Source organism: Scyliorhinus torazame, chromosome 2 (genome assembly GCF_047496885.1).
Source record: "Scyliorhinus torazame isolate Kashiwa2021f chromosome 2, sScyTor2.1, whole genome shotgun sequence".
In the NCBI taxonomy this organism is placed as follows: Eukaryota; Metazoa; Chordata; class Chondrichthyes; order Carcharhiniformes; family Scyliorhinidae; genus Scyliorhinus; species Scyliorhinus torazame.
In genome coordinates, this window is record NC_092708.1 from 170,859,522 (window position 1) to 170,871,009 (window position 11,488).

The 11,488-nt window shown below is 46.9% G+C and overlaps 1 protein-coding gene across 1 annotated transcript; it reads right to left on the reverse strand.

The window, feature by feature from the left end:
- Positions 1–3,269: 3,269 nt before the first annotated feature.
- On the reverse strand, positions 3,270–5,952 carry LOC140393565 (gamma-crystallin S-1-like; the record flags this gene model as incomplete). The annotated part of the gene is made up of 2 exons (XM_072479853.1): positions 3,270–3,615; positions 5,704–5,952. Coding segments are annotated over 2 exons (525 nt in total), but the record flags the coding sequence as incomplete, so codon positions are not given.
- Positions 5,953–11,488: the final 5,536 nt, after the last annotated feature.

Genomic DNA, 11,488 nt, shown 5'->3' on the forward strand with positions numbered 1-11,488 from the left:
TTGTGCTTTGAAAAATCGTGAAACAGGTGGCGTGGCTGCTGAGGGAGAGAGAGGGGGTATAGAAAGGTCCAACATCGCCATAGTTTGCTGACAGTCATGCCGCTGGCCAGGGGCTTCTGCCCGGGCCGGGGAAGTAGCAGGGGGTAGCCAGGAGGTGGGCTGTGGGGTCGGGGTAGACGGGCACTGAGCACTATTGCTGCGGCCTGCAAGGCAGCCATGCAGCTGCACATGCTGCTGACAGCCCACTGTGAACTTGGGGCCATAGGTCATCTGGGTGTCCCCCCAGGGCACCCCCCTCGGTGCACTCGGGCCCCCTCCGACCCATCAGCTATATGGCCGCGCTCCAGCGCAACCAGTGCCATCTTGTTGGCTAGGATGAGTGCGTATGGGAAGTGTAATGTGTATATGTGGCTGCAGCTTGTCAGCCTCCCGAGTGTTAATCATGGACCTGCCGAATCCCACACCGTTCCTCATTGGAATCATGTTCCACGTGGTGTTGGTCCTAGCTCCTCCACGGTCGCTGAATTGGTCCAGGTGCGCCGCCATTTTTGCTGTCATGGAAGTCCATGAATCCTGCCCCGGTGTCAACACTTAGTCTCAGGAACGGAGAATCCCGCACCATGTATCTTCCTTTCATTCTATTTGTATTTTAAACATATTTATAAATGTTAAACCCAAATAATAATTAACCTACCAAAGAAATGTCTCACGATGTCTCCTGTCTCTGTTGGACTGCAAAATCTCTGTGTAAATTGTCATGTGAGTGTACCTTTAAGAAATGGCTGTTTATCAGTGATGTCAGAGTGTGGGAGGAGCTGGGCTGTCTGTCTCCTTTGCTTTCGTTTTAGGCTGTTTGCTCCATGGTGTGGTTAGTTTTGTTCTGAGAGCTGGATAGCTGCAGGAAAAGCAAGGAGCTATATATGGATCTCTCTGCAAACTAAAGACTGTCTCCAAAACAATTGGGTGATTTCAAAGTGCTGACTGCGCTAAATAGTGAATTTAAACATGGGCAGGGATTCTCCCCTACCCGGCGGGGCGGGGGGTCCCGGCGTAATGGAGTGGCGGGAACCACTCCGGCGTTGGGCCGTTCCAAAGCTGCTGACGTCTCCGCTCCTTTAGGGGCCAAACCCTCACCTTGAGGGGCTAGGCCCGCGCCAGAGCTGTTTCCGCTCCACAGGCTGGCGGGAAAGGCCTTTGGCGCCACGCCAGCCGGGGCCGAAAGGTCTTCGCCGGGCGACGCGGGTCCGCGCATGCGCGGGAGCGTCAGCGGCTGCTGACGTCATCCCCGCGCATGCACAGGGGAGAGGGTCTCTTCCACCTCCGCCATAGTGAAGACCATGGTGAAGGCAGAAGAAAAAGAGTGCCCCCCACGGCACACGCCCGCCTGCGGATTGGTGACCCCGATCGTGACCAGACAGCACAGATTTAAGGTAATTGGCTAAAGAACGGGAGGGGAGATGAGGAGAATATATTTTGGTGCAGAAAATGATCAACACACTACCGGAAAGGGTGGAAGCAGATTCACTCATAACTTTCTAAAAGGAAGGAGATAATAGAGCCCTGGCTCAGATGGAACAGTCTTGTCTCAGAGGTTGTGAGTTTCGGTCCTGCTCCAGAACTTCAACCCAACAATCCAGGCTGACACGGCGATTCTCCGAACCCCGATGGGCCGAGTGGCCGATGAGTTTGGCCGAGTCCCGCCGGCGTGGGTTACTCACCTCCCACACGGCGGGACCTGAAAGTTATGTGTGCGGGGTGGGGGGATTCGACCCCGGGGGGGGGGGGGGCATTGTGGCCTGGCCCGCGATCGGGGCCTACCGAACGGCGGGCGGGCTGGTTCCGATGGGGCCTACTTTACTCCGCGCCGGGTCCCTGGTAGGGCTCCACCATATTGCCCGGGGGCCGGCGCGGAAAATGGAACCCCCGCGCAAGCGCAGAAGTACGTGGCCATTCCGCGCATGCGCGGAAATATACCGGCCATTCCGCGCATGCGCGGAAATATACCGGCCATTCCGCGCATGCCCGGAATCTCACCGGCAGTTCCGCATATGCATGCACTCGTGCCGGCCGTTCCCGTCCGTCTGGAGCTACGGGGGCCACTCCAATGGCAACCTAGCCCCCTAGAAAGGTGAGAATTCCTCACTTTCGGGAGCTGTTGACACCGGAGTCGTTGGTGCCGGTTTTCACGCCAGCGTGGGGGACATAACCCCGTTATTAGAGAATCCCGCCCTCAGTGTAGTACTGAGGGAGTGCTGCATTGTTAAATGTGCTGTTTGTCACATGCAATGTTAAACCACGACCCTGATTTCACTTTGAAGTGACTATAACAGATCCCATAGCACTATTCAAAAGAAGAGCAGCTGAATTTAGCCCAGTGCCCTGCTCAATATTTATCCCTCAATCAATGTCACAAAGAAATGTTGAAGAAAAAGGTTTCTACTGTTTATAACTGAGATGAGGAGAAATGTTTTCCCTCAAAGATCATGGGCTGGATTCTCCGTCGGCAGGATCCTCCATTTTGTTGGCAGCGCACTCATGCCCACGAATTTCCTGATGGCGTGGGGCTGCCCACAATGGGAAAACACATTGGCCGGCTGTCGGGACGGAGAATCTTGCTGCCAGCAGGTGTGCACCACACCAGATACCGGTGCGGCGGGATGAATAATCCCACCCAATTAGTCTGTGGAATTCCCGTCCCAAGAAAGCAATGGGGCTGAATGGACTACTGCTCCTAAGTTCCTAATTGTTCCTATCCTGTCATTTCCAATCACATTGCTGTTTGTGGGATCGTGCTGTGGACAAATTGGCCACTGTGTTTCCTACATTGCAACAGTGACTACAAAACTCAAAAATACTTCATTGGATGTGAAGTCCTTTGGGACATCCGATGGCTGTGGAAGGCATCCAAAATACACGTCTTTCTTTATTTGGCAGTGGACAAATTAGCAGGGTAGTGGGGCATTGACAGGAAATAGAGTTATTCGTTTACATGGATACATAGTTTGCCCCAGAGACTCAGATTTGCCTCATCATCAAATTTGTTCATCTAATGATAGTTTTCATAAACTGAATTTGTGTGGAATGGAAAATGAGACAAGTGGTATTATGGGAAGAACTTCCCATATTTGCCCTAAATTTGCCTTTTCTCATCCTGACCATTTCTCTGAAACTATTGTCTCGGATATTATCTACCCATCCCATTCAATAGCTTAACACTACACACAATTTCCCTGATTATGCAAACACAAAACAACTCAGAGAAATAGCAGTTAAGTTATGTATATTTATTCTGCTGACACATACGTTAGAAAATCAAAATCATATTTGTCATAGAACAATCTAAAAATCTCTCATGCGTCTGAAAGATCCGATAGTTGAGTTGAAGCCGCCCCAGTCACTGTATTTCCTGTATTCACCGGGTCTCATGAAGTACTGTCGGCCTCTGTAGTTGGGATGTTCATAGAAGTTCCAGTAACCATCCATCACATGGCAGGAGTGGATGTCACGGTAACGGAAACGATCGTAGACAGATGGACAGTCATCCATGAATTCCATCATCTGTCCTCCAAAGTCAGGCCTCTCGTAAATCCTCATTCTGTAGTTTCCACCTCGGTACTGTGATAAAAGGAAAAGCATATTTGTGATGATGGTATTAATTATACATTTGAATCTGGTTATAAAAATGGAGCTGATGGATTAGAAGGGAATACTTGAAAGATTGTCAATAATAGTAGAGCTGGGACAATTGAATAACTTTTTTTTTTCTTTTTTAATAATAAATTTAGAATACCCAATTCATTGTTTCCAATTAAGGGGCAATTTAGCATGTTCAATCCACCCACCCTGCACATCTTTAGGTTGTGGGGGTGAAACCCACGCAAACACGGGGAGAATGTGCAAACTCCACACGGACAGAGACCCAGAGCCGGGATCGAACCTGGGACCTCGGCGCCGTGAGACTGCAGTGCTGCCACACAATTATATTTTCATCTGATTAAGATAGAGAAACACTTGTGTAATTGTATACAGTTAAAATGGATTTCTTCATCACAACCAATGTAAGACCCATGAGAACATTTCTTATGATGAGTAAACGTATAGTTTATTTTTCTTCAGATTAATATTATCTTGTCCTCCTATGTGGGTGATTTGGGAATGAGAGTTCACAATACCTGACAACCTAGATGTCCTGGGCTGTTTGCGGAATCAGTACATCACGAGTTATAACAGTTTCCTGCTGAGCATTAATGTATTGTGTAAGTGGACTAAAGGTAAGGATAACTTCCCAGATAATGGGGTGAGGGAATGGAAACTTTAAATTCTGTGATTGTCTGGAATACATGAGCTTTTTCCTCTCGTTTCTACGGGAATGGCAATGTAACCAAAGGATTAAAATGATTAGAAGGATTTGAGTGCAGCAAAGTGCACTTTTGTTGGGTTCATATTATTACCCTGATCTCACTTTTCTGTGTCTACAATAATAATAAACTTTATTGTCACAAGTAGGCTTACATTGCAAAGAAGTTACTGTGAAAAGCCCATAGTCGCCACATTCCAGCGTCTGTTTGGGTACACAGAGGGAGAATTCAGAATGTCCAAATTACCTAACAGCACGTCTTTCGGGACTAGTGGGAGGAAACCGGAGCACCCGGAGGATACCCACGCAGACACTGGGAGAACGTGAAGATGCCACACAGTGACCCAAGCCAGGAATTGAACCAAGGACATATCATTACAGTGAGGTAAGTGCATGAGGAGAAAAGGGAAACAAGGACCTGCTCACAGTGTTCAACATAGAGAGATGGAGAATATTAATGTGCAGATAAACACATGGACATGACTGAAGATTATTGCACTGAACGACCTGTTTCTGTGCAATCAATTCTGTGTAAATATATTATCCAGTCATTGCCAAATGCTAATAGTCTCTAACAGATTTGTGTTTACGAGGCAGAAGCTGAACAAGTTTTTGTTCCTAGACTTGGAGGCAGCCACGTGCCAATCTAAGGTCCAAATTCAGCATCAGCACTCATCAACAGTTGATGACAACTACCCTCCAGAAGCACTTTATACATTTGAGGAGCTAAGGACTGGATGAGAGTGGACACTGGGGATGGGGGATATGAAGTTAATTGGAAGGATGTGAGGATGTGGGATCTGATTGTGGAATTAGACAAGTATCCACATTGTCCTTAGGACATTAGGGAGGCTTTTCATAAAAGTAATTTCTCCGCGGTACCTGCTGAGAACACCACAGCCACTATAATCCGTGCAATCAATCTCTCTGAGCACCCAAAACTGGGACTGAGGCATCCCTAACCCTGTTTTACAAGGTGAACGCAGTGCCTGTAAAATGATATGACCCAATGAGGAGCAATGAGTTCTAATTCCTACCAATGCAGATTTAAACCTTTAAAACTCAGCTGTAGGTCTTTACTGTTAAATCTCCGCCAGTGGGATGCTCCATTCTGCCGGCAGCTCGGGGTTTCCCCACAGCGTTGGCAGCCCCACAATGGGAAACCCATTGACCAGCCGGCGTAACGGAGCATCTCGCCGACGGGGTGAAACGTAAATGTGGCGAGGCGGGGCATAGATTCCAGCCCTAAGCGTGAAAAAACAGGCTAACTCCCCAAACCTAGATACTTTGCGCAAGAACATGTTCTTGACCTCCATCTGAGCAGAAGGTGTAAACAGCAAACTTACATATGGGTAGGTGCGACATGAGCCAATGTTGTCATTGAATCCCATCCAGCGCTGGTAGTCAGGATATTCTCCCCTGCTCAGAACATACTGGTATCCCATGTAATTGGGTCTCTCATACATCACCCACCAGTCACTCATGACACGCATGGAGTTACAGCGGCTGAAGTAAGGGGACAGGTCAGCACAGTCATTACTGCACTCATAGTGCCGGCCCTGGAAGTTCCTGTCCTCGTAAAAGATAATCTGTGGAAAGAGAAAAGATCAATTAATAAGCTTGAAAATCTAGTGACAGTAATCACAAACTCTCACATCCTGAAGAAAATCAGACTGATTCTTGCCTTTGCCATTTTGAGCTCACAGTTAGATGATTAACATAGCAACACGTTGTACAGTGTGGTATATATACGCTGTACAGAATGACCTCTCTCCTCTGCTCCTTTGTTATTCATATGGTTTGGTGCTGAACATCAGCAAAAAGAGAACAAAACACATCACTTGACATGTTGCTTGACATGTCACTGATTCTCTTCACTTTGCTTTCACTTCATTTTATTTGTCGTGTGAAAACAAAGAGGGAGAGTCCATCGTTCTTTCTACTTTCAAACTGTTTGCAAACAGCAATGGTTACAAAATCCATTTTCAAGAACTTATTTCCAAAATATACCCAGCCAGCTCAGTTTGTAAATTAAACAACATTTGCTTCAGTTGCTTTCCTCATTGACGTGACTATTTCCAGGGACAATACAATGGTAAATGGATTTGTTGCTCTGTGCGAGTCGAATTAAACAAAGGTGCCCAGCAGGGTGGTGATGTATGCAAATGAAGATGGAAGACTTTTGTAGATAGTTCGCAGGGACACCACCCATTATTTTTGTATTTCAGACACCATCTCTAATTTTGTTTTCTATCGTACATTACTTTCATTGAAAGTGTAAGACCATAAGACATTGGAGCACAATTAGGCCACTCAGCACACCGCGTCTGCTCTGCCGTTCAATCATGGCTGATATTTATCTCATTCCGATTCTCCTGCCTTCTCCCCGTTTAGCACAGGGCTAAATCGCTGGCTTTGAAAGCAGACCAAGGCAGGCCAGCAGCAAGGTTCAATTCCTGTACCAGCCTCCCCGAACAGGCGCCGGAATGTGGCGACTAGGGGCTTTTCACAGTAACTTCATTGAAGCCTACTTGTGACAATAAGCGATTATCATTATTATATCATAACCCCTTATCCCTTTATTAATCAAGAACCTCTGTCTTAAAGACACCCAGTGATTTGGCCTCCACAGCCTACTGCGGCAAAGAGTTCCACAGATTCACCACCCTCTGGCTGAAGAAGTTCCTCCTCATCTCTGTTTTAAGGATCGTCCCTTTAGTCTGAGGTCCTCGTGCTTCCTACTAATGGAAAAAGTCTCTCCACGTCCACTCTATCCAGGCCTCGCGTTATCCTGTACATTTAAAAGGGTTCCCCCTCATCCTTCTAAATTCCAACGAGTACAGATCCAGAGTCCTCAATTGTTCCTCATACGACAAGCTCTTCATTCCAAGGATCATTCTTGTGAACCTCCTCTGGACCCTTTTCTATGCCAGCACATCCTTCCTTAGATAGGGGGCCCTAAACTGCTCACAATACTCCAAATGGGGTCTGACCAGAGCCTTATACAGCCACAGAAGTAAATCCCTGATCTTGTACTCTAGCCCTCTCGACATGAATGTTAACATTGCATTTTCCTTCCTAACTGCTGACTGAACCTTCACGTTAACCTTAAGAGAATCTTGAACAAATCCGTTTGTGCGTCTGATTTCCTCAGCATTTCCCCACTTCGAAAACAGTCTATGCCTCCATTCTTCCTTCCAAAGTGCATAATCTCACACTTTTCCACATTGTTTTCCATCTGCCACTTCTTTGCCCACTATCCCAGCCTGTCCAAGTCCTTCTGCAGCACCCCTGCTTTCTCAATACTACCCGGCCCTCTTCATATCTTTGTATCATCGTCAATTTTAGATACCATGCCTTCAGTTCCTTGTTCCAGATCATTAATGTATATTGTGAAAAGTTTTGGTCCCAGCACAGACCCCTGAGGCACACCACTAGTCACCGGCTACCATCCTGAAAAAGACCCCTTTATCCCCTCTCACTGCCTTCTGACAGTCAGCCAATCCTCTACCCATGCCAGGATCTGACCCTTAACACCATGGGCTCTTAACGTACTTAACAGCCTCCGATGCTGCACCTTATCAAAGGCCTTCTGGAAATCAAAATAAATCAATTCCAGTGGTCTTCCTTGTTAGCTCCTCAAAGAACTCGAACTGATTTGTCAGACATAACCTCCCCTTGACAAAGCCGTGCTGACTCCGTCCTATTTTATCATGCACTTCCAAGTACTCCGTGATCTCATCTTTAATAATGGACTCTCAAATCTTACCAATGATTGAAGTCAGGCTAAATGGCCCATAATTTCCCGTCTTCTGCTTCCCTCCCTTCTTAAACAACGGTATTACATTAGCCACTTGAAAAGTGAAAGTGAAAATCACTTATTGTCACAAGTAGTCTTCAAATGAAGTTACTGTGAAAAGCCACTAGTCGCCACATTCCAGCGCCTGTTCGGGGAGGCTGATACGGGATACTTATCAGCTCTCTGGGACCCTCCCTGCCTCCAGCGTTTCCTGACAGATCACCACCAATGCCTCCACAATCTCCTCAGCTATCTCGTTTAGAACCCTGGGGTGTAGTCCATCTCGTCCAGGTGATTTATCCACCTTCAGACTTTTCAATTTCCCCAGAACCTTCTCCTTAGTGATGGCCACTACACTCACCTCTGCCCCCTGATTCTCTTGGAGCTCAGGCATCCCACTGGTGTCTTCCACCGTGAAGACTGGTGCAAAGTAACTATTCAGTTCCTCTGCCATTCCTTTGTTTCCTAATTCTCCTGCCTCATTTTCCAGTGGTCCAATATCTATTTTTGCCTCTCTCTTACCTTTTTGTATATTGAAAAAACTCTTCCTATCTTCTTTTATGTTACTGACTAGCTAACACTCATATTTCATCTTCTCCCGTCCCCCCTTATTGCTTTTTTAGTTGTCCTCTGCTCGCTTTTAAAGGCTTCCCAAATTCTCTGGCTTCCCACTAATCCTCGCCATTTTGTATGCTTTTTCCTTTGCTTTTACGCTGTCCTTGACTTCCCTTGCCAGCCATGGATGCCTTGTCCACTCTTTAGCATGTTTCCTCCTCCTTGGGATGAATTCTGTTGTGCCTCCCGAATAACCCCCCAAAACCCATGCTATTGCTGTTCCACTGTCTTCCCTGCTGGGCTCCCCCTTTCAATCATCTCTGGCCAGCTCTCCCTTCATGCCTTTGTAGTTACTTTTATTTAATTGTATTACCATTGCATCTGATTCCAGCTTCTCCCTCCCAACCTGCAGGATAAATTCTGTCATATTGTGATCACTGCCCCCTAAGGGTTTCGTCTTTCAACATTGACAGTCTATTTGACATTTGTTCTTTAGTAATAATGACCTCTTCTGGTACAGCGCTTCCTCACCTGTCACCATATCCTGTGTAGTATCTACCTCCTTGGTAAAGATGGATGCAAACTATTCATTTAATGCCTCAGCCATGCCCTCCAGGTTCCCATGTGTAATTTCCTTTTTATGTCCCAAAACACCCCTGTTTTACCACCATTTTATTATCTATATGTGCATGGATGGAGTAGAAGTGCTGGGTTCCCAAACACCGGCAACCAAGATCTTATAATAAACAATAGTTGATTTATTAGTCTGAGAAGCTCTTCCGTGCTTGTACTCTGTCCATACTGCGAGGGGAGCTCCCATGTGCCCATCACGTGACTTCTTAAGTAACAGCATCATCCAAGCCCATGACCCCTACCATCTAGAAGGACAAGAGCAGCAGATACCTTGGAACGCTACCACCTGGAGGTTCGCTCACTCACCACCCTGACTTGGAAATATATCGCCGGTTCCTTCACTGTCACTGGGGTAACACCCTGGAACTTCCTCCCTAACAGCACAGTGGGGTTACCCACACCTCAAGGACTGCAGCGGTTCAAGAAGGGCAGCACGGTAGCATTCGGGATAGCACAATTGCTTCACAGCTCCAGGGTCCCAGGTTCGATTCTGGCTTGGGTCACTGTCTGTGCGGCGTCTGCACATCCTCCCCGTGTGTGAGTGGGCTTCCTCCGGGTGCTCCGGTTTCCTCCCACAGTCCAAAGATGTGCAGGTTAGGTGGATTGGCCATGATAAATTGCCCTTAGTGTCCAAAATTGCCCTTAGTATTGGGTGGTGTTACTGGGTTATGGGAATAGGGTGGAGGTGTTGACCTTGGGTAGGGTGCTCTTTCCAAGAGCCGGTGCAGACTCGATGGGCCGAATGGTCTCCTTCTGCACTGTAAATTCTATGATAATCTATGAAGAAGGCAGCTCACCACCATCTTCTGAAGGGCAACTAGGAATGGGTAATAAATGCTGGTCTAACCATAGTTTAAAAATCACGTGATCATTCGATCGACATATTCCCTGCTTAAATTGGGACAACAGTAACTGTGTGAATGAACAGTTATTGTGTGCAAAGCATTTTATAACAGGCAGATTGAACAGGTTAACAATACATAATTATTCACATAGGGTGAAATACAAATTCAGCTGCATCAGCTGGTGAATAATCCAGCGTGTCTCCTAATCTCAACCCACCCCCATATTGTTGTGTAAAACAGAAAGGGGAAAGCGTGTTCTAGACTAGTTTGTTACATCGTCTGGGTACCTAGTGTTTGGTTTGGTCATATGCCCTGAACATGTGATTGCGCCAGTTGGCTGTGCTCTACACATTCTCAAGCTGATGTGGATGACCTGGGTGCTCCATGGGTGTGCGCAGTGGATTCAGGGATTGCTGTGTAGGTCTCTGTCAGAAGGTCCACTTCCACTGGTTAGGGGGCCTGTGTTGTAGACTGATTGGCTGGGGTATTGTGGCTTCTGCTGGTGCTGGCTCTGTTTTCTGTAGTAGGTGACGTTAGTTCTGTACATTGTAGTTACCATCCAAGTCTTCCATGCAACTGTGTGGCTGCAGGGCATGACTGTGCACCACCACTAACATGTCATACCCTCGTGTGGCCTGGGCCCTGACCATTTGACCAGATGTTAGAGGGCCGAGCCTGTGAGAATTGTGATCATAGTGCATTTTCCCTGTTAATTTGCATTCCAACACATGACCTTTTAAATAACCACATCATCACTGTAATGATATGCATAAGCAATTCTGTATGTTAATATGTTGGACCTCCAACTAACAGGTGACAGTAGAACTACACCACGTGACACTTCAACCTCGCAGAGTCTGGGTGAGGAGTCGTAGTGGATAGTCATGTTTAGTATTAGCTCTCGTATTCTAGTTGTTAACAGTTTACAGTTCGTGCGTAGTATTAGTATTGTTTTCTACTCACGTTATTGTAATTTAATAAATCTTAACTAGTCATGAACTAGACGTTCTTTGGTGCATTGCAAACCACTAGAACGTAACAATCACATCACCACATCACTAGCCGGCTACATCTTTGCCATTACATTTAGGATACTGAGATGTAACAATGTGCACAAACCGTAACTGTGGGCCGTTTGGGCAGCACAGTTGAGCAGTGGTTAGCACTGCTGCCTCATGGCGCCGAGGGTCCTGTATCCCAGCCCAGGGTCACTGTCCATGTGGAGTTTGCGCATTCTCCCAGTGCCTGCATGGGTCTCACCCCCACAACCTAAAATGGTGTACAGGGTATGTGAATTGG